Source organism: Eutrigla gurnardus (genome assembly GCF_963514095.1).
Source record: "Eutrigla gurnardus genome assembly, chromosome: 19".
In the NCBI taxonomy this organism is placed as follows: Eukaryota; Metazoa; Chordata; class Actinopteri; order Perciformes; family Triglidae; genus Eutrigla; species Eutrigla gurnardus.
Window position 1 is genome coordinate 20,986,076 of NC_139930.1, and position 24,366 is coordinate 21,010,441.

General features: G+C 42.4%; 1 protein-coding gene across 1 annotated transcript; it reads right to left on the reverse strand.

Annotated features, from left to right (window-relative positions):
* On the reverse strand, positions 1–23,233 carry LOC311030191 (NLR family CARD domain-containing protein 3-like). Its single transcript, XM_084035821.1, has 11 exons — positions 22,964–23,233; positions 15,748–15,850; positions 14,814–14,942; positions 12,909–13,031; positions 12,036–12,102; positions 11,660–11,879; positions 8,999–10,802; positions 7,733–7,906; positions 3,828–4,001; positions 2,735–2,781; positions 1–1,276 (listed from the first exon to the last, which is right to left on the reverse strand). The coding sequence occupies exons 2-11, from the start codon at positions 15,834–15,836 to the stop codon at positions 735–737; spliced, it is 3,369 nt and encodes a 1,122-aa protein (XP_083891947.1). The 5' UTR covers positions 15,837–15,850; positions 22,964–23,233; the 3' UTR covers positions 1–734.
* Positions 23,234–24,366: the final 1,133 nt, after the last annotated feature.

The following is a 24,366-nucleotide window of genomic DNA, read 5'->3' on the forward strand; positions in this document are numbered from 1 at the left end:
GTCGTTTGATTTGAATCCACACATTCTCTCATCTTGATCTTAATCAATTTCCTTTTGGAGAATATTATGCGTTACTCACTGCGTCTAGGCCGAGGTGAAGCTGACGATAATATAGTGGCAAAAAGCCTCCACTTTATTTGCTTTTTTCTCTTCTTCCAAACCTGTTGGTGACGCCGGATTCAATTCAACGGAGGTTCACTGCAGCAAAGTCAACATTTATACACGTTCACATGCATCATGCAGCCGTCTTCATCAGCTGGTCTGTGTATCTCTCAACATCACCCAAGAGCAAGCGTTATAAAGCGTTGATGAATGGAAAATCACAGCTGCAGCATCATCATAGTTTATAATTCCTTAGTGGATTTAGCAGGAGCATTTCCTCCAACAATGAAGAAACAGTTTAATATGTTTTTTTATTTGTAATATGTTAAATACATTATGTTTTCTATTCTAACCTGTGTGTGCTCTGTGTTTCATGTTGATGGTTTTCACTGGACAGCAACTAGTTGCTCCAGTCACTAATGCATGTTCCTCAACACGACAAGGTTCAGTCTAAAGACAAAGCCATCCCGATATACTCCATTCATTTAAGTACATTTACACAAGCATTAATACATTTACAACAAGTACAAGGAGGAATGAACCTGACTGATTACAAACTGCAATGTTTTCATTCACATCTTTGCATTGACTCTGAATGTAATCGCACCGCTTTGTGTTTGTTGTGAACAGTTTCAGAGACACAGAGACACTGATCCAGACCCGACTCCAAACCCAGGATAAAGAGGTTCAGTGAACGTGGTGTTGATGGTGTGGAGGTGGATCAGTTTGTCAGAGGAGATTCTGTAGAAGGTCAAGGTGCCAGCAGGACAGTCCAAGTACACTGCTACCACACCAGAGGAGGAGGAGGAGGAGGAGGAGGAGGAGGAGGAGGAGGAGGAGATGCGTGTATGTTTTGTTTTGTGCCAGACAGAGTAACCACCATCATAACAACCCAGACACCAGGACTGATCATTCCATCCAAACCAAGAGTCGTATACTCTCCTCTTGATTCCTCTGTAACTCACTGATATATAAACATCTCCTCTCCACTTGACCTCCCAGTAACAGCGACCAGTCAGACCGTCTCTACACAGCAGCTGAGGCCGTGAGACAAATCTGTCTGGATGATCTGGATATGACTGGTCGTCTGACACATATGTCACCTCCCTGTTGGTGTCATCCAGTTTGAGGTTTCTGCTGACTGTGTTTGTGTCCAGTTCCAGTTCACAGACATCTGATGGAGAGAACAAACACAATGCAGCTAAAGGTTATTGTTGGAGACAATCGGGTGTTTTTGGTGTGTGTTTTGAAAGCTTAATAAATATACTTTGGGTATTAGTATATGACATCACAAGGGGGCGGTAACTTGATGGTGATGGGTCACGTCACCCATTTCATTGATAAATAGGACACCGGTGTGTAGTGGTGTGTGTTTTGTTGGATCGCAGAGAAAAACACAGTGTTGGGGAACTAGCAGGAGGAGATTCAGTTATTAATAGATAATTATTCATATCAATACTCAGTCTCAATATAAAGGAGTTTGTACTCAAATGCCAATAATTAATAACTATTAGAATATGAGTACAAACAGTTGAAGGATTTGTGAATTCTTCACAGAGAAGAGGTTGATATCATTCATTCTTATACAACATAAATAAACACAGCAGTATGTTCATAAGGGGTTTATTAACAATAAACAAAGAAACATACACTAAGTCCAAGTGGCCTATCTAACTAAATACTATACAAGTGTATAATTAGTGTAATATATGTAGAGCCGTTAGGAAAGTTGGATTAGTGAGAACGCAACCTGTCTGTTCTGGATCACTGACGATCAACAGACGAAACAAAAACACGACAAAATTACATCGTTGGTCCTAAAAATATCACAGTTTGGCCTTAAATTACTAAAGATGGACACCAGACCAACCTGTGGTCTGGTCTCTGGACTAATGTGAGCTACTATCTAGACCTCTGGGGGACCACAGACAGTCTCTGGTTCCTCCACATAGTCTGGTCTGGTCTCTGGAATAATGTGAGCTACTATCTAGACCTCTGGGGGACCACAGACAGTCTCTGGTTCCTCCACATAGTCTGGTCTGGCCTCTGGACTAATGTGAGCTACTATCTAGACCTCTAGGGGACCACAGACAGTCTCTGGTTCCTCCACATAGTCTGGGTCTGGTCTCTGGACTAATGTGAGCTACTATCTAGACCTCTGGGGGACCACAGACAGTCTCTGGTTCCTCCACATAGTCTGGTCTGGTCTCTGGACTAATGTGAGCTACTATCTAGACCTCTAGGGGACCACAGACCCAGGAGACAACATCTGGTTCCTCCATTTAGGATTCAGGGACGTCAGGACGACAGGAGGACGATCTCAACACTGAGACGCTTTAGAGACACAGAGGAATTTATCTCTTCAGTTGAAATATTTAAACATAAACCCGACTACGTGAATGTTGCGTGTTTGTCTCCGTTGCCGTCCGGCAGGAATTGACGTCCGTTTGTGTCTCTGCGTTGACTTTGTGTGTAATTGAGTGTGAAAATGTGGCGTTTGGTGTGAACACAACACGACATCTTTACAGCCACGAAGAAACAAACGCTGCATCCTGATAGAAACGTGATCATCGGATTTCAGTCATGAACACGTTCACATCTGGAGCAGCTGAGTTACTGAAGACATACTCACACTTCCTCAGACCAGGTCTCAGTCTCTGCTGTCCCCCATGGTCCACCCTGCAGGAAGACATTCAAAGACCTCAATCAGGTCCACCATTAAACATGAACCCCAGTTCCTCAGTCAGACGGAGACACAGTCTGGAGCTGTTGTCCATCTGTCCTCACCTGAAAGTGTCCAGTCTGAAGTCTGTCCATCTGTCCTCACCTGAGTGTCCAGTCTGCAGTCTGTCCATCTGTCCTCACCTGAGAGAGTCCAGTCTGATGTCTGTCCATCTGTCCTCACCTGAGAGTGTCCAGTCTGAAGTCTGTCCATCTGTCCTCACCTGAGTCTCCAGTCTGATGTCTGTCCATCTGTCCTCACCTGAGAGCTTCCAGTCTGATGTCTGTCCATCTGTCCTCACATGAGTCTCCAGTCTGATGTCTGTCCATCTGTTCTCACCTGAGTCTCCAGTCTGATGTCTGTCCATCTCTCCTCACCTGAGTCTCCAGTCTGATGTCTGTCCATCTGTCCTCACCTGAGTCTCCAGTCTGATGTCTGTCCATCTCTCCTCACCTGAGTCTCCAGTCTGATGTCTGTCCACCTGTCCTCACCTGAGAGTGTCCAGTCTGATGTCTGTCCATCTGTCCTCACCTGAGAGTGTCCAGTCTGATGTCTGTCCATCTGTCCTCACCAGAGAGTCCAGTCTGATGTCCGTCCATCTGTCCTCACCTGAGTGTCCAGTCTGATGTCCGTCCATCTGTCCTCACCTGAGAGTGTCCAGTCTGATGTCTGTCCATCTGTCCTCACCAGAGAGTGTCCAGTCTGAAGTCTGTCCATCTGTCCTCACCAGAGAGTGTCCAGTCTGATGTCTGTCCATCTGTCCTCACCTGAGAGTGTCCAGTCTGATGTCCGTCCATCTGTCCTCACCTGAGTGTCCAGTCTGATGTCTGTCCATCTGTTCTCACCTGAGAGTGTCCAGTCTGATGTCCGTCCATCTGTCCTCACCTGAGAGTGTCCAGTCTAATGTCTGTCCATCTGTCCTCACCTGAGTCTCCAGTCTGATGTCTGTCCATCTGTCCTCACCTGAGAGTGTCCAGTCTGATGTCTGTCCATCTGTCCTCACCTGAGAGTGTCCAGTCTCCAGTGTGGACCCTCCAGTCCAGCAGACAGCAGCTTGACTCCTGAGTCTCCTGGATGATTGTAGCTCAGGTCCAGCTGTCTCAGATAGGAGGGGTTGGAGTCCAGAGCTGAGGCCAGAGAAGAACAGCCGTCCTCTGTGATCAGACAACCTGACAGACTGAAGACACACACACTACTGTCACTTCTGGGGACTTTACATAGACTTATGTCCATTTGTCCACTTTTTAAAATGATAAAAAGTGATATTTGTCTTTTGTTGTGTTGATGTTGTACGGGGTGGGATAAGCGTGGCTGAGTGATGGACAGAGATGGACAGAGTTATTACTCGTTACTGTCATTTCAAAGTAATTAGTTACATTACAATATTACTGTCTTTGAATTGTAAGGCATTACACTACTTTTACATTACTTTTGCATTACTTTTCGCCAAAATAAAAGGACATTTTTGTTCTCGATAGATCTTCTTGTGTTCAATGCAGCTCATTACACAGCAGGATGTGATGTTTTTCGCTTCAAAATAAAAGAACGGAAAACGGAAAATGACTCGTATCCCGTTAGCCTATTCGTTTTAAAAACGGAAAACGACTCGTTAACTTATATTAGATATTGTGTTCATGAATGGGATTCGGGGATGAAATAACAGGGCCATTTTTCATTCCAGATTTGCTGTACGTCTTTTTTAATGACCCGGAAGGCGCTGCGAAATTACCTGAAAGCCTACCTGAGACATTTAGGGGAGCTCTAAAACACTGTTCATAAACGCTCTGACAGCGTCTGACGCTCGCGTTTTGAAATAAACCTACTGTTTTAAACTCGCACCGAAAGCGTTATGACGCGGACATAAAAGCGGTTCAAAACCGACGGGGAGAATCGGAGCCTCCGCCTTTTCGCCGCCGCCCCTCAGCTGTTGATCCTCGGTGTGCCGGGTCGGCTGCACTCTGACCGACCGGGAGCCGCTCCGTGAGTCGGTGTCCAGCTCATGGAGCCTGCTAACAACAGCGCTTAATTAACATAGTGTAGAGTCACATGGACTGGCTTTCACACTTTTCCAAAAGTGGAGCGTATGCCCATCTCGCGATCGCGAATGTAGAGTCAATTGATTTCGGGTTTAAAATGCATTGTAACGCGCGTTACTGAGATTTGTACCGAGTAAAATATTACCAGTTTTTTTTTGTAATGCCTGACATTACCGCGTTACAGCAAAACGTAATGCATTACAGTAATGCATTACTTTTGTAACGCGTTACTCCCAACACTGGCTATAGAGCCTTTTACAGTCATTGTCATCATAAATGTGTGTGCACATGTTCACTGTAAATAATTACCAGGATTTCACAATAGAACTGTAAAATTTCACTCTAAATTGCAGTATTATCACTTTACAGGATTTAACTTTAATGTTCACAGTATGACACTGTAATTTAGAAGTTTACTATAAAAACAGTGCCATCACAGTAAACTACTGTATTATTTGTTGTTTTAATTATTACTGGGATTTCACAGCATTTTATTGTGTTGTTTCAGTGCAAAATAATGTATTAAGACTCTCCACGCAAAAACACAGCAAATTACATGAACCACACTGAATTGTGGGACCTGCCGCGGATTTTTTCAAATATTATTAACTGTCGGTGCATGGACTTGATACCACCCGCCCAGAGAACAAGTGAAGGTAATTTAGCCTCGTTTTCCACCTTTGCGTTCACTGTATTGACATTTTAAACAAGTGTGATGTTCGTCGTATTAATTACTCTTTATTCTCTGGCGCGTTTATTTCTACACAGTCAAACCGAGTGACACCCACCTCACCGAAGGCTGCGAGGGACAATCACCTGGAGGATTAACTGTTTGTGTGAGCTAAAGGGACGTTTTGTGTCACTGTTTGCTCCACATTTTGATTTGAGGCTGTGGCTGCGGTAACTTTAGCAAGTTAGATAGTTGGTTTGATACGGTGCAAAACACCCATGCTAACGTTAGCTTACGTTTCTCTTTCATCTTGCATGTGACATTCTCAGTAGAGCAGCACGTAGGCTAATATAACGCCAGTGTTTTTTTTTTTTCTTTTTTCCAAGCATTTCTTGATCCATCAACGGCTTGTAACCAGGGTGTTTGTCTTTTAGGCCTTAACAACTTTTTTTTTTTTTTTACAGCCGTCAAATGATGGAATAAAAAGTTGATATTGTAGCTAAATCATTGACCTGCTGCATATGCTCTAGTTTAGAATTTGATTGGCATCGGTTGTCCTGGTTTTTTGTAACTCAGTTAAAGAGATTTTGCTTCGGCAGATAGTTGTAGAAGGTAGAATGTTTTGTTTTGTTTTTTTAAAAACTTGTGAGTGTCCTTATCTAAAAAAAATAGCTTGTACCGACAATTAAAGATAATGGACCTACTGACTATGACTATAGGGGTTAGGGCAATGGGCCAGTTTGCCAAAATGTTGAACTGTTCCTTTAAAACAATTGTAGTGGTTATACTGTTGTACAATTTTGCTGTTGCACATTTTAAATCGTAACATTTTTAAAGCTGCCTGAGAAGGGTGTCCCTTTTGTCATGACCCCTTCCATTTGCAGCAATTTTGATTTTATGTAAGAGACAAAAAAATCTGTATTTCCTGTGAGTGGTTTACTGTTGCACATACATTTTATAAAGGTGCTTGCTTGTTCTGAATATGTTGGCAGCATTTTTGCCCAGGAAAATTTCCTATTAAATGTAATATTGCACTTTGCACTTATCGCAAGCTGGATTAAAAAGTGAAAAAAAAAATCGTTTTGTTTTCTTTTTTCAGCATAAAGTGAGAGGGTGCAGTCAAATTACAATTAACAAATGGATTTTACAATATATTACGCTGTTAATTAAATTGTAAATTTACAGTAAATTATTGGTTAATAATTGCATTACTTTTACAGTAATTCAACGTAAATATTTTCACAGCAATTTACTGTACTTATTTCACATTAGTTTACAGTAAGTCCACAGCTAATTACTGCTATATCACGGTAATTCCTTGGGCATGGCAACCATGAATTACTGTGGAATAATTACGGTAAAGTACTGTGAATTAATTACGGTAAATTGTTTACAGCTAATTGCTGTGAAAGTAATGCAATTATTAACCAATAATTTATTGTAATTTTACAGTGAAATTTATTACAGTGTTGGTGTTAAAATGGCGTTTTGTCTCCGCCGTGCAGACGAGTTAGAAGCTTTAAACTTTGAATTAAAACTGTCAGCAGCATCAAAATGTCTGGTTGGTTCATGTTCAGTTGTCAGAGTTGATATTCCAATCAGGCTTCAACCTCTGGTTCAGAAAAGTGAAGTCAAGCCTGAAGGTCCTTAAAGCTGCATTCTCTCTGCTGGCCACTAGGGGGTGTTTTCATGAATAATATGTCTTCATTGCATCTGCATAGCTTTGAGTCTGCATGTGGGTCCTCCCTGCTGCTTCAGCCACCGTGACAACAATATTAGTTCATTTCATATAAAACTCAATAAACTCAACTGTATAGAAAGTGGTTCAAACTGGCTCCACCTTGACAGCAGAGACAGTCTGGTGTTGTAGTTCAGGCTCACATGTTCATGGAGTGACGTTCACAAACGTAGACTGACGTTTGCAACAGCATTTATAAACGCCAGGTGGATTTATAAAACTATTAAAACATCGAACAGCAGGGAAAAGATAAACAAGAGGTTTGGTTTTGATAAAAGTTTTGTTTTGTTATTTTGCTGGCAAGTCGTTAGCAGCAGAAACAGTATTTCATCAGCCGTGTTAACAGATTAGTAGCAAACGTGTCTTTTTAGGAATACATGAATATAAATAACTGAATATTTGGTGCATGTAAACACATCATTGAAAGCTTCATAGGTAAACTTCTCAAAGTAGTTGAATCTGACCTGAGAGTTTCCAGTCGACAGTGTGGACTCTCCAGGCCAGCAGACAGCAGCTTCACTCCTGAATCCTGCAGGTCGTTGTTACTCAGGTGCAGGTCTCTTAGACTGGAGGACTGGGAGCTGAGAACTGAGGACAGACCTTCACAGCTTCTCTCTGAGAGGTAACAGACACTGAGTCTGAAGAGGAACCAGAAATTAGTGATGAAACAATTACAAACAACTGTTCATCCCCTCAGGTTCTAACTGACATTATTATCATAATGAAGTTAAATGATGTTTAACATGTTTGTTCATCAGGTTATTGTTGCAGCTGGGTGGTGTATTAGGCTCCATGGTGAGGTTAACGTCACACTGTGCCATCTGTTTATTTCTGTCTGAGTCTTCTTTCAAGACTCTCACGTGACTCCGTTTCACCAATCAAACGCAGCCAGGCAGTCACATGACAGCACACAAACTCTCCACGCCCGGTTATAGATAGAACTCTTTTAACGTTTTTTAATTCTAAATCCTTGTCATTCAGAGACAAATGTGCATAAATATGCAAGTGTATGTGCAATCATTTATGGAGGAGTCACAATATACCGCCCACTTTTTGAAATCCCCCCGACTTTTACCGTCTAAAGTCAGTGAATCTGTCGATCCTATTTCACTTTCAGTTGTGAATCAGTTCATTTCTGAATGTTTCTGATGTGAGATTCTGTTTGTAGCTGCTCATCACGCAGATTCTTGTGGGTCGAGTCATTCTTATGTCGACAAAACTCAGAGAAAAGTTAGAATAAATGTCTTCGACATGACTATCGATCACTGTGTGTGTGTGTGTGTGTGTGTGTGTGTGTGTGTGTGTGTGTGTGTGTGTGTGTGTGTGTGTGTCGGTGAAACAGACAGAGAGGAGAGACGCTGGATGAAGCGGTGAGCTGTGTTTTTTCTTTTCTTTCAGCTGAGGTGACAAACGCTTCATGTTAGAGAAAGCATTGATTTTTATGTAACTGGGGGGGTTAGCTGCCCTTCCAACGTCTATGCCTCCTGGTAGTCTCTCAGATCACCAGGTGCGGGGCCACAATAATCAGAATTTACTCAGAAGTTACTCAGTACTCGAGTATTTTTTTCACTAAATACTTTCTTACCTTTACTGTTAAGTAACTATTTGGAACTACTTTTTACTTCTTTACCTTTTACAGTTGGGAAAACCAATCAAATGGTTCAGAATGCAGATAGAACCTTGTAATTCCAAGATGGTTTGTTGTTTTCTGAATGAAAAACTATATTTACAGAGCTTTGCTGGAGGCTTGGACCACCGGCAGCAGCCTCAGAAGAGCCTCCTCTGAAGCAGAGTATTCCTTCAGGTCAAACACGTCCAGATGTTTTTCTGAAGACAGTAAGATGAAGACCAGAGCTGACCACTGAGCAGGAGACAGTTCATCGTAGGAGAGACGTCCTGAAGTCAGATACAGTTGGATCTCCTCCACCAGAGAACGATCATTCAGTTCATTCAGACAGTGGAACAGATTGATGCTTCTCTCTGGAGACAGATGCTCATTAAGCTTCTTCTTGATGTACTGGACTGTTTCCTGATTGGTCTGTGAGCTACTTCCTGTCTGTGTCAGCAGACCTCGTAGGTGTTTCTGATTGGTCTCTAGTGACAGACCCAGAAGGAAGCGGAGGAACAGGTCCAGGTGTCCGTTTGGACTCTGTAAAGCCTTGTACACAGCTGTCTGGTGCGGATGTTTTGGTTTAGGTTTGTGTCTGGAGACTTTAGACCACCAGGAGGTTGTTTGTTCTTCTGCCATCAGATTGACACCAGAGTCGATGAAGGTCAGATGGACATGAAGAGCAGCCAGAAACTCCTGAACACTCAGATGGACGAAGCAGAACACCTGGTCCTGGTACAGTCCTCTCTCCTCTCTGAAGACCTGTGTGAACACTCCTGAGTACACTGAGGCTGCTTTGATATCGATGCCACACTCTTTCAGGTCTGGTTCATAGAAGATCAGGTTTCCTTTCTGCAGCTGCTCAAAAGCCAGTTTTCCTAGAGACTCAATCATCTTCCTGCTATGTGGACTCCAGTGTGGATCCGTCTCAGCTCCTCCATCATACTTGACGTTCTTCAGTTTGGACTGAACCACCAGGAAGTGGATGTACATGTCGGTCAGGGTCTTGGGCAGCTCCCCTCCCTCCCTGATCTTCAACACCTCCTCCAGAACTGTAGCAGTGATCCAGCAGAAGACTGGGATGTGGCACATGATGTTGAGGCTTCGTGAGGTCTTGATGTGGGCGATGATCCTGTTGGCCTGGTCCTCCTCTCTGAACCTCTTCCTGAAGTAGTCCTCCTTCTGTGGGTCAGTGAACCCTCTGACCTCTGTCACCATGTCAACACACCCAGGAGGGATCTGATTGGCTGCTGCAGGTCTTGTGGTTATCCAGAGGCGAGCAGAGGGAAGCAGTTTCCCTCTGATGAGGTTTGTCAGCAGCACTTGGACTGAGGTGGACTCTGTAACATCAGTCAGGATCTCGTTGTTGAGGAAGTCCAGAGGAAGTCGACACTCGTCCAGACCGTCAAAGATGAACACAACCTGGAACTCTTCAAACCTGGAGATTCCTGCTTCTTTGGTTTCAGGGAAGAAGTGATGAATGAGTTCCTCCAAGCTGAACTTCTTCCCTTTCAGCAGGTTCAGCTCTCTGAAAGTGAATGGAAACGTGAACAGTATGTCCTGGTTGGCTTTGTCTTCAGCCCAGTCCAGAGTGAACTTCTGTGTTAACACCGTTTTTCCGATGCCAGCCACTCCCTTTGTCATCACTGTTCTGATTGGTTCATCCCTTCCAGGTGAGCCTTTAAAGATGTCTTCTTGTCTGATGGTTGTTTCTGGTCTGTCTGGTTTCCTGGATGCCGTTTCAATCTGTCTGACCTCATGTTCCTCATTGACCTCTGCAGTCCCTCCCTCTGTGACGTGGAGCTCCGTGTAGACCTGATTCAGGAGGGTTGGGTTTCCTGCTCTAGTGATGCCCTCAAACAAACACTGGAACTTCTTCTTGAGGTTAGACTTGAGTTTACGTTGGTACACTGCACCAGCGGTTCCTGAATAAACAACAAAGGAACCCAGTTAGTGGATCCTACAGACCCTTTTACAGTCTATGAACAAGCCATGTGTTAGAGCCATGTATTCCTATAGTCCTCAGTAGTAGTGACATCATGAGCTTCTTTCATGATTAAATCAAACTAATGGAGACAAAATCAATCAGGTGCACCTGATGAAGCCAACAGAAGTAAAATAAAAGACATTTACAAGACAAACAGAACTGGAAGGATATATAACCCTTTGAACTGCAGCTGTAAAGCTCAGTGAGTCAGTCTAGAAATAAAGAGCCTCTTGTATCGCCTCAATGTGCCGTTTTGGTTTTGAAAGGAAAATTCCCCAGAATGAGATTTTTAAGGCAACAAAACAGAAACACTGACCTCTGGTCTGAAAACATGGAGGTGTCCTCGTAGAAGCCTGTTTTAAATACATTTTTGTTTTCATCTACCAACTATTTAGTTCCTAGCTGAAAGTCACCAGTTAACAAGGTCACTGGGTGAAGTGAAACACCTGTTCCTCTGAAACGGTCGTGATCCTGTCTGAACTCTGTAGAACTTGAGTCTGTTGGAATATCGATTCTGACAACCGAACACGTAACAAGCAGACATTTAGATGCTACTAACAGTTTAAATTCACTGTTTAAAGCTTCTAACTCGTCTGGATGGTTGAAGCAAAACAACATAAACATTGACATCATGCGTACATATATTTATGATGACATTGGCTGTATTCGGGTCTGTAGACAACCAGAGAACCTAAACATTGAAGTTGTGTGCAGCCTATTAGGAGAAATATGAAGTTCTTCATGTTGAATCCTTCTCTTCTTTCCACCATGTTAAAACTGTTAAAATCCTCTTACTGATCCGCAGACAGTCAGCCAGCTCCTCCTGCTTCATTCTCCTCAGGAAGTGCACTGTGATCTTCTGAAACGCCTCTCTGCTCCTCCTCTGCTCTTCATCCTCACCGTCCAACAACTCCTCGTCCTCATTCTCCAAGCATTCTGGGTAATCTGGACTCAGGACCTTCTGGATCTTCTTCAGCTCGTTCTTCACAAAAGTGCCGATGTTCTCCTCCAGCAGCTGGAACCGAAGGATAAACTGAACATGAACTCTAAAGAACCCAACATGGGATTCATGTGTGGGTCTGAGCAGCATGGAGACCACTAGAACCTGTTCAGCATTGAATCTGTAGTTGATGTGGTTAATAGTGTAAGGTGAGCTTGTACATGTACTCACCATAAATATGGAGTCCAGGTCTGTTTGATGCTGCTGGGTCAACGGAACCTCTGAGATCTGCTGAACTCTGTGGAGAAAACCAAGTTTAAAGAGTCACTAAATCACAGACTGTAGATCAGAAGTGGACGTCGTCATGGCGACATCGCCTGTTGGTTTGTGGACTACAGTTTTGAAGCCTCAGATTCTGCACAAAGGGTGGATCTGATGAACACAAGCGGCAGAGCGGCACCCAGAGCGGCAACCTTACTGGATCTGGATCCATCTGGATTCTGGTGTGAAGCTGCTAACAAAGTTAGCTTCATAATTCAAGGTCAACTTTACAGCTAAGTGTTTAAGTCATCTTAGTAGCTAACCAGCATTGGTAGTGTGGTAGCAACCTGTCAATCAGCAGGTAAGCCCCGCCCCCTAAAGCATCCCCTGCTTTCTGGTCTGGTGGACTCTAAATGGACCATAATGTACTAAATGAACATCATGCTGGATTGAAGAAGACTTGAAACTAGAGATTGAGACCATAAACTCATGTTTACAATGTTTACTGAGATAATACATCAAGAGAGAAGTAGGACCATTTTCTCATAGACTTCTATACAACCAGAGAGGAGTTGCCCCCTGGTGGCCAGCAGAGAGAAATAGGACCATTTTCTCATAGACTTCTATACAACCAGATAGATTGACAGTTTAAGGCACTTCAGCATGGCTTCACTTTACGGAACTGGTCAGCTCCGATGTAAACCCACTTTAGCACATCTTAGCTTAGCTTAGCTTGCAGTAGCTGTCACGTTAGCCAATTTAGCTTCTCACTGACTCTTAACTTTTCTCTGGCTGGTCTAGACCTGATTCATCCTCTAAGGAGGGTTCAGGTTTAGTTCTTACCTTCCATCAGCAGCTTGGTCAGCTTTAAATTTAATATTGCGAAGCATAGACCAGTCACTCTTCATGGAGACACAGCTGGGACCAGTTCCAGGTCCAGGGGAGTCTGGTCTCTGCTGCTGCATCCTGATACATTAAATACAATTTCAGATTCTAACTAGTTGAGCTTCATGAATATAATAACTATAAATGGATCTGGGTCACATTAGACCACGTTGTGGACCCGACTTAGTCCTGCACTGTGGATCCGACTTAGTGCTGCACTCAGCGTTTTGCTAGCATAATGTTAGCTTTGTGGTTTGTTGCTGAGCCTAAGGGTTCTATAAGCTGAGCGGACTAGAAATATCTCCCGTTGCCAAGTCGTATCTAAGGTCCGTCCTATTAACGGGAGCAGTGGACAATGTTTCCGTTACATGAGAACCTTATGGGGTGACAATGATGGGGAAACGGAGTTATGACTCGTGAAACAACTTTACATTTTGGTTGCAAAATCTCCACTGGGCGTCTGATGGTTCTGTCCTTCACGTAGTCCATTACCTCCTGATAATAGACACCTCCTCGGGTATTATCAGTTATGTTAAAACCTAAAATAAGAGTCTGGTGGATATAAAGTGTCTTACTTAATACTCTACAACCTCCCTTGAGTGAGAGGAAGACGGTGCTTGAGTTTAGTGTCTGTTTAGTTTGGAGTCTTTCTGTTCTTAGCTTAGCTTAGCCTGGCCGCTACTCTTCTATGTCATTAACGCTTTACTTTTCCCGTCTATGAGTCTTTTCTTTCAAGAGGTTTTCTCCTCATTGTCTCTTTAAGGTTGGATTTATTGGGACCTCACCATTAGGACTACACAATGCGGCCTACAAAAGCCTCCACATGCGGTCATGAAGGAACAAAGGAGATAAAAAACTACAACCTCCATTTTAGTTTCACTTCTCACCTGGGTGCGAAGTGCAACGTCACACAACTGGTGCCCTATTGGCTGACAACCATTATTTTATTATTTTATTGAATTGTTTGATTGTTTCATACTTCTATGCCAATGATCACGATCCTTGGCATGTGAGTATAAGACCTTTTATATTGAGACTGAATACAGTTTTAGGTTATCTTTTCCCTGATCCCAGGGTGGTGCCCCGTTTATTCATGATTATATCATGATAATATATTAAATATAGTTATTAATATCGATAATCATATTGACATTAATAATTAGCTGTTGATAACCAAATCTGCTCCTGCTACATCCCCAACACATTGTTTATTTCATATTCTGTAGTTTAATCCCAGTTAAACTGATATGCTCCCACTACATAAGACTTCTAGACCACTAAGATCTTCTGAGACCAATCTGTTAGTGATTCCCAGAGTAAACAACAATCACGGGAGAGCATCATTTAGTCACTATGCAACAAATGGCTGGAATAAACTTCCTGAAGATGTTAGACTTGCCCCAACTCTGACCACTTTTAAAACTAGAATGAAAACTGTTATGTTCACCATAGCTTTCTGCTAAATCTTTTAATGTCTGCACTGTTTTTAATTATTGCAAATATGTTTTTATTCTATTTTCTTTCTGTAATGCATTTTTAAAATTTTTATTATTTTCTTTTAATTCTTCTATTTTTTTTCTTTTTTCTTCTCACTTTGTTTTATGATGTGAAGCACTTTGAGTCTGCCTTGTGTATGAAATGTGCTATACAAATAAAGTTGCCTTGCCTTGCCTTGCCTTAAAAAGGATTTAATTGGTCCTTTCTGTTCGAGCTTCAGTGAAACAAGAGACTGTCTGTCACTCATCGTGGCTCAGAAGACAGAACGGGTTGCAGGATTCAGGGCTGGTGGACTCTGAGTTATTGATTAAGGTGCTGGTCTAGACCTGATTCATCCTCTAATGAGAGTTCAGGTTCAGTTCTTACCTTCCATCAGCAGCTTGGTCACCTTTAAAGTTAATAATGTTAGGCATAGACCAGTCACTCTTTATGGATACACAGCTGGGTCCAGGTCCAGGTCCAGGTCCAGGGGAGTCTGGTCTGTGCTGCTGCATCCTGATGCAATAAATACAATTTAAGAAATAATTTTACTATGATATTATCCCAATACAATATGATCATGATACATAGGTCACGATATGGAGGAAACCCCCCCTTCCTATCTGCAATGTCATGAGTGGTGCAAATAAACATAAAACGATCCTGCTGTCAAACTAAGTAGTGTGAGGGGCAAGTTGCATTGTGGGAGATGTTTGGCAGTTCAGACCATCACATTATTCATTCAGCAAATGTTTCATGTGTGTAAATTACAAACCACTCAGGTGGAAGATTCCATCATGCTGTTGTGAGTTATTGTTGATCGACACTGTGTTTTTGTGGTCCAACAGACCAACAGAGAAAAGATCTGAATTTCCCAGTTAAACTTTCATTCCTATCATATCAATATTTGAAGCTGATCAGCTGAAGTGTCAGCAGGTTACAGCGTCAGGTCCAGGTGTGTGTCAGGTTAATATTTAATCTGAATATTTATTTGACTCATCAAACTTTACTGCTTCTTCTTCTCAGACAACTAACAGTACTGAAGGCAATTAAAGCTTCTGGTCTCAGTGATTGTTCACCAAAGTGAAAACAAATGGATTCAACAGTCGACACTAGATTCAGATCATCCCCTACATGGACTACAAAGGTCTGGACCAAGACCTGATTCTTCACCTCAGGACAGTCAGATAATAACAAGGTTCAGTTTTAAACTCAATAAAGCGATCTAGTTAATATCATGTATATACTGTATATGTTTTTGAGTGAGAACCATGATGGTGGAGTGATCTGAGTCCTGGACACTTCGAGATCCTAGTCTCACCTCTGAGCTTTGGTCTGACTGTCATGTCCCCCATCCTGGGTGGTTTTAGAGGGAAGGACTCCGTCCTCTCGGTCCTCACACTGATCCATAGCAGAGTCTCCACCTGCTGGCAGAGACGTACACTGTCACTACGGCAACACTGACAACAGAGAGGCAAAGTCCCGCCCCTTCCTGTGTCTCCAATGGGACCTCATTTCATGAAAACTATGAACGGTAGTTAACGGTGAGACCAATAATGTTTTGGTCCCGTTTGAGTTGTACAGCGTCCAGACGACAGCAGGAGAATCTCAAAGGCTTTCAGGACACAGCGACACACAAAGTTACCGCTCCAGTTAAAATATTTCAACTGACTCAAATACGCATTTAGTTCTTGTGTTAATCTTTGAGCTTTTCTTCATAGATAACTTTAGCTTCAATGCTAACATTTTATTCACGTTGTAAATAGCTCAGACGTTAATGTCCAACATGAAGCCGTAGGGATGAATCCCTGTTGTCGTTAAACACCGTTGTCGTCCTGTCGTAGGGAGTTAGACCTTGTCCATGTGTTTTTGTTGGTTTCTTCTGTTATCGGATTAGCTCGAACTCCGGTCAGGAAGTTACATTGATACGTTTATTGCTTTGGCCTTTTGTTCGACATGAACTTCCAACAAAGTCTCACAGCAATTAGTGAAACAGTCATGGAATTGTAATCTAGTCATTTGTATACATGGACATGAATTTTACATTTTTTTCCTGGCATTCAGCAAACTGTTTGTACATTCAGTTGGTCGATATTATGCCACAAAACCAATGTTAGCTTTAGAAAACAAAACCAACGTTAACTTTAGACAAAAAAAAATACTACATAGAAAGAATGAAATACTACATAGACATACAGTAGTACACAATGTTGTTTAATGGTTAGATCGGTGTTTTCAGGGACATTTTATTCAGATACATGCTAACTGACCACGTTGACTTCAACTAGCATTGCTAATAAACACTTACAATAGCGCAAAAAAACAAAACACTTGAGGCAATGCCCTTTAGACGTATTGAAATGACTTTGTGTTTTCCTCAAATCAGACTGGCTTTTTAGACATAGGGAACCTTTTATTTAATTGCAAATGTCGGACGGAAAGGATTTATTTGTCCGTGTTTTCTGTTTCTTGTGTTTAACAGATAAATGAGAAGTTTCTGAGATGCAACGCTGAACATCTGGAGGCAACATTCATGCAGCGATTGGTCAGTCACACTCCAGGGCCCTCATTTATAAAGCTTGCGTACGCACAAAACGGGGCTGGAAACGTGCGTACGCCACTTTCCACGCAAATGTTGTGATCTATAAAAACCAAACTTGACGGGAAAGTGTGCGTACCCGTAAGCAAACTCTGAGGCATGCGTACCGGTACGCACATTCTGGAGACTGGAAGGGAATCAGCAGTAAACGTGAGAAGAACTATATATTTTTGATGACTTGCACACATTTAATTACACTCCATATCATACGTTAGATCTGCGTTATCATGAGGAACTCCAGCAATGTTTTTGACGTTTTTAATGAGTGATAGTTTTTTTCATATTAACACCTTCTTTTAAAATCTGACTTGTATCTTAAATCAAAATCATTTTGAAATATTGAATCAGCGCTGTCCCCGCAGGAGGAGGAGACGGCCCAAATGCATGTACAATAAATACCTTCCATTAGATCACTGTAGAACACAGTGGGAATAACTAAATATTCTCCTTATGTATGTGCATATATCATCAACACACATACATACAGCCATTAAGCCATCATATACGTGTTACACTTTATCCTCCTTTTTAAACCACCAGAGCGCAGGAAATGCGCTATAATGAGTGGCACGCTCGTGGAGCGTGGAGAGCGCAAATTTATCGATGACCCCGCCGTTGACTGCAGCAGCAATGTGTTGCCACTCGCACTGCGTCTTTTTATTCGTGATCCCGCTGCTGTGACCACTAAATTAAATTATTGTCCGGGCCTCCACCTCCCCAACAAGTGTCTCTTTCTCCGTTTCTGAAAAGTTAAGTTTCTTCGCTATTTTTCTGACCTGTCGCCGTGATTCACCACACGGAAACGATTGCATGCCGGCTCATTAACATAGTAAAATGTGGGCGTGTACAGGGCGGGATTCAGGTACGCACACTTGTAGGTGATCCTGTGATTTATAAAGGGAACATTGCATACAGCTTGTGTGCGCACAGTTTTATAAATCAGATTTTTTTTTGGCGCACGCAAACTTTGGCTTTTTGCGTGCGCCAAAACGCACGTACACTTTTAGTAAGGATCCTACGCACAGTTTTATAAATGAGGGCCCAGAGCTGTAGACATGGTTCAATGAGAAGGGATGAGCTGTTGGCTGGAGGATGAGGTCCCACCTGTCCAGACTCATCCAGGTGAGACGCACATTAAATATACATATACTCCTAGTGAACGCATTCACAATGAATGTGGGTAGTTACTGTCCTTTCACCGGTGTTGACAAGAAGACATTTTTACTTTGTCTTTGAACTAACAGATCCATGTCACCCAATCAACATGAAGAGAGGTGGACTACGAGTACCATGGGGACGAGAGCCGAGGACCTTATCGAGGACTACCATGCAACTATTATCTTCATTGGTCATTCATCAACGCTGATGATTAGCTACTCAGTTTATTATGTCACGTTGGTGGTGGACTTTGTTTGGGCCGAAGTATGCGACATAGAAACGAGTTTGAATAATTTATAGTTGAATTAGAATTCCTCAACTTCTGTTATTGCATTAATAACTGAATTTGAATCACATGCGTTGAATTTATGGTTGCAGTTATTTTTTTAAATCTTTTTTTTTTCTTTACAGTTTATTAGGCGACATGTAATTCTGTAGTTTTTATTTAGTGTATTTCACAGTAAAAATACTTTGTTAGTAATCATGAAAGCTTCTGCTTTGTAATCAGCTTAAAGCTGTAGTCTACGATTTGAAAGATTTTTCAATTGAGCCAAAATTCATCCAATAGTAGCCATGCGGTCCGCATGGCTACTATTGGCAATTTTGGCTGAGGCTGCGGCGTCAGCGAGGGAGGGGGGGATTGTGGCGAGTGATCGCTGAGCAGTTTGGGATTGGGGACTTACTGCAGTCGGGGTGAGAGAGAAATGCATTTACACCGATAACGTTTCATCATTCGTGGCCAGGGCATGAAACTGGCACCCGCCCACACGCCAAATGCGGGTAGCTTTTGTGATTGGCGGGTGAAACTGTCAATCTCGCTGCCACATTGGCGGGTAGCCAATAAGACAACACAACACTGAGCAAGTGTCGGCGGCTAGTTCAAGCAGCAACTCTCTGGAACTCTCTGTTGACGTCAACTGTCAATCATCTCTATTCTACATTCTGATTGGTACTCGCTTCAATCGCATCGCAGAGAGTTACATTATTTTATCTCCGTCCCCGCCCACATCGCATCACCTGTCCTGACCACTTCCGCTAGAACACATTCACATTCATTGACAGCTGTCGCTCAGAGATGGGCGAGTGGCGACGTATGTGAACGAGGCTTCAGTCAAAACCAAAACACCAAGGAAGGCTGAGGAATAGTCACCCACTTATATTATTATTAATAATAGTCATGATAAACTAATAGTATAAAGGCTCAGCACTGTGTTTTAGTCATTTTTGTTGTTTTCTTGGATGCTTAAACTCCTCAACCCCATTAAGTATGTCAACATTTGTATCAGCACCAGCAGTTTGTAAGAAATTGGTCAGTAATTGATATGTCATATTTTGGTTCTCAGAATTCACCAAATTGATGCATTAAAATGAAATTATTCAAAATGTTCTCCCTGGAGATGTAAAATCCCACTCATTCGGTGTGTTATGGAAGCGTTGTGATTGGAGACGAAACAGCCAATCAGAATTGAGCTTCTCCAAGTCTCTGATTGGTTGCTATTGTGGCACATTTGTAACGCTGTGCCAAGTTGTGCGAGCGTACAGACAAAGTTGAGCGCGCACAGAAGGGACAGATTGAGAGCGCCAGCTCGTTTATTTCCTGTCTTACATTATTAGACCAATTGATTCATCCATGTGTGTCTGACCTCACAACAATGGTCAGGCACACCTGGATTAATCAGTTTGAGTCTTTCAGGCACTGAGGTTTAGTGCTTGCTTATGCCACAAAGTTTTACATGTTTACTAGTGCTGGGCCGTTAACATCATTAACAGCGTTAACTTAACGGCGCCGTTAATACGGCCCGCCCAGCACTAACTTCAACAAACACCCACCTCCGAGAGAAGCACGAGTTTCCTCTTGTTTTGCTTTTTTCCCCTCTTGCTCGCGCCTGACTAGTAGGTTCTTTTCGAAGTCATCACGTCTTCACCTGCAGCTGCTTGACAAGTGCCTGCAGCGTATGTGCATCTGACCAGTGATTGGTCAGATCGATTGCTGTCAATCATTGCAGTGACGGCCCGTGCGTTGTCTCTTCTTCTCTCTCTTCTCCTGCCTCACGCTGACAGCTGATCTAGTAGCGCGCCCCACGGCTGTGCATATCCGCGTCCTTTGTGCAAAACGGGGCCCCTATTGGATCGCGGGGCCCTACGCACTGTGCGTGTTCTGCGTGTAGGCAGGGGCGGCCCTGAGTGAGAGCAGGGCTGCCAACTTTTCAACAAACCTTGGAGTGAGATTTGGTGGGCCAACCAAGATTTTACCGCATACACGGCCATATTTTGTTTGGCCCATCCAGCATCATTAGGCTACCATACAGCAAAAACATTTTTTAATACCGTTTATCAGTGGTTCTCAATGTATTAGCCTAACTCAGAGTACAAATAGAACCTATTGACCCAACAGTAAGATACAAGACACAACATGGCTCATTTTGTGCATGTTTACTTTGGGATTCTGTATAAAAAATAAAGTAATCAAATACCAAAATCAAGTCCTTGAGAGCTGTGTGCTCTGTTGTACTTCTGTACTTGTTCTGGTCTCTGCTCTATTGCTTCTTTTAATACTACCACTACTGCTAATGCTACTACTACTATACTACTTCCAACACCAAATGCAGTTGGAACCCAAGGGCTGCACCAGATTTCTGCCTAAAAGCCTATTAAGGCAGTTTTTTCTCGCCACTGTCGCTGTAACGCTTGCCCCTGGGTGATGTTGGGACTTTGAAATATTGACTCTGAACATCATGAGCGTATTCTAGTCCTGCTCAATGTGTTAAGTGTCCTAAGATGACTTCTGTTGTGATATGACACTATAAATAAGATTGAATTAAATTCTGACCATAGACAGTAGGTTCCAACCAAAGAGTAGGCTGAACAGGGCGAGATCCGAGCTCCACCCCCTATGAACTATGAAATCTGTTTTCATTTTTTCCAGAGTCTGTGTTTATTTTTTCCCAAGTTTCGTGTTTTCTGTTTTATTTTTTCTTAATTCTGTGTCTTAAAATGAGCATTCGTTCCATCAAATGGTGTGTAATCATGTGGTTGATGACTAAAAATGCAATAAATCAATAAGAAAATATGAGAAATGTTTTGAAGAAAAATTCTAGTAGTCCTTATCCCTTGTGATTCACAGACAAATGTGCATAAAATATGTAAGTGTATGTTCAATCATTTATGGAGGAGTCACAACATACCACCCACTTTTTCAAATCCCCACAAGGACTTTCACCATGTCTTAAGTCTGCGCATGTGTAGATCCACTCGCCGCGATTTAAGTTTCACTTTCAGTTGTGAATCAGTTCATTTCTGACGACGTGTTTTTTCTTCTCTTTCGGCTGAGGTGCGGTGACAAACACTTATCATGTAGAGAAGACGCTGATGCTCCGAGAAAACAGATAACACAATAGATTTGTTTTGTTGCTGGATGGAAACTTCAGTGTGAGAAACCAGGGTTGTGGCGTGAGAGAGTGTGAAATCAATCAAATACGTGTGTCTCACGGCCAATGCGTGAGAGTTGGCAGCCCTGTGAGAGTAATATATTTTTGCCTGCTCAAATGACATTATGTTTTGCTCGCCTATCATTTCTCTTTAAAATATCATTTCTGTGCTCGCAAAATATATTTTTCTGTGCTCAAAATCTCACATTGCTCCTTCATAAATGTGGCACAAATTACGCCATACGGTTCCACTCCGGCGTGCGTACGTGTTTGTAGTCAACACGGCCCCCAAAAATGCTGATCGGAGCATCCCTACTTTGTACATGTTGTGGAAGTCCCGGACACACGGGAAACTAAACGGCCTGCCTGAGTTCATAGCGGAGGGAATGTTCCCATTCATTGTCTATGTAAGAAGCCGTGTAATGCCGTCGTGGAGCAGCGAGTTTACAGAGACGGCGCGGCCCGCAAGCTCTCGATAATCTTTCAAACTGACCGTTGGCGATCTAAAATAAAGACAGATTCAGCAACTGCACGGTCATGCATACATTTTATTTCCTCCGTTTTCCCGTGAAAACGAGATCATATCATCCGTTTTCCCGTGATAACGAGATCATATCATCCGTTTTCCCGTGAAAACGAGATAATGAATGAAGCATGATAGTCGAGATATCAAGTTGGGTAAAGTTGGAAAGATATTCACAGATTTGAACTTCCTGGATGAATAAATCAGAAGTGAAACGTTTTTCAAACACAAATGATGCCTCTGTCCCGCCGTAATATCATAGACTATGAGCTACAAGGACCAAAACCCAGATTTTTTACATAAATAAGCGTCCTCCGAGCTGAACGGAGAACATTGATCTCTATGTGCAGCCGACAGCCGGGCGAGTGTGCAGGGACCGTCTGCAAATTACAAGACAATCAATAACTCCACTGTTATACAGTACAGAGACTCCAAAATCATTACACACACCAAGGGTCTCCTCGTTGTCATACAACAGCTGTTTTGAAAATATGTGCCTTTTTATAATTGTGGTGATTTTTTTAATGGTATTAATCATGACTATCTCCTATATTGATCAATAACTCCACTGTTATATAGTACAGAGACTCCAAAATCACTACACACACCAAGGGGTGCTTTTTTCAAACTTTCAAATCATAGACTACAGCTTTAAAGTATCCACAGTAAAAGTACACAGTGTTGTACTATAATACATAATATGCTTATATTATTCTTACTGATGCATTCAGGTGGAAGCTGTATTTTACAGCTTCAGTACATTTACTGCAGTAAAGACTGAACATTGTCTCATTCTTGTATGTTTGAAATATCAGAAACTGTCACTTACCAAACTGTTCACATGTAGGAGAGACGACAGGACGATGTGTCGCAGATCTCAGACACCAGGAAGTAACCAGAGTTTAAAGTATGATTTAAACCAGTTCAGGACTGTGCCAGGCAGCCCCACCCATGTTTCCAGAATGCCTGGTATGCCGAGGTCTACTGTATCAAACGCAGCACTACGGTCCAGTACAACTAGAACGAAGATTTGCTGCAATCTGTACGAAAACCAATATCATTTTAAACCGTGCGATGCGGCCATCCGACTTTCTTTTTGAAGTCGACAACCGGAAAACGGATAACGAGTCGTTTCCCGTTTTTCGCTTCAAAATAAAAGAACGAAAAACGGAAACGACTCGTATCCCGTTATTTGTTTTAAAATCGGAAAAGGAGAAACGGAAAACGACTCGTTAACTGATATTAGATATTGTGTTCATGAATGGGATTCGGGGATGAAATAGGGTCCGTGTACCTTCCGTTCATTCTATTTTAAATTTTGAAACGAAAAATTAGTAATTTTTCTTTTTTCAATATACACTCAACAAAAATATAAACGCAACACTTTTGTTTTTGCTCCCATTTTTCATGAGATGGACTTAAAGATCTAAAATTCATTCCAGATACACAATATTACCATTTCTCTCAAACATTGTTCACAAATCAGTCTAAATGTGTGATAGTGAGCACTTCTGCTTTGCTGAGATAATCCATCCCACCTCACAGGTGTGCCACATCAAGATGCTGATCTGACATCATGATTAGTGCACAGGTGTGCCTTAGACTGTCCACAATAAAAGGCCACTCTGAATATGTATATGTATATATATATATATGCCGTTGAAGCCCCCGGCAACGAAGATCCGGTCATCGATGACTTCGATGCCGAAGTTGCTGCGAGGGGTCAACATGTGGGACACTTGGTTCCAGGTGTTGCTCCGAGGGTCGTAGACCTCCGCGCTGCGGAGACGGCTGGCGCCATCAAAGCCGCCGACCTTTGGGAGGAAGAGGAAATGAAAAGGTCAAACGGAGATTGAACCAGTTTCTCTGAATCTACAAAAAACAACTGCTGATCAAATCTCTTCACCCTTCAGGTTATGTGTTATGTGAGGGTCAGCAGTGTTTCCTGGACTTACAGCATAGAGGCGGTCTGCATAAGTAATGACGCCGAGCCCACTGCGGGCGCAGGTCATGAGGCCGATGGTCGTCCACTGGTCGGTCTCTGGGTTGTAACACTCAGCCGTCTGCAGGAACTCGTTCCCATTGAAACCACCGCAAACGTAAACCTGGAAAAAACAGGAAAGGACTTTAATAGGATTTAACAATGAAATGATTTAAGAATTAACACTTTTCTTGGCTTCTACTGGTAATAAATCATCTGAAATATCACTACACAACTGTGAAATAATGTGA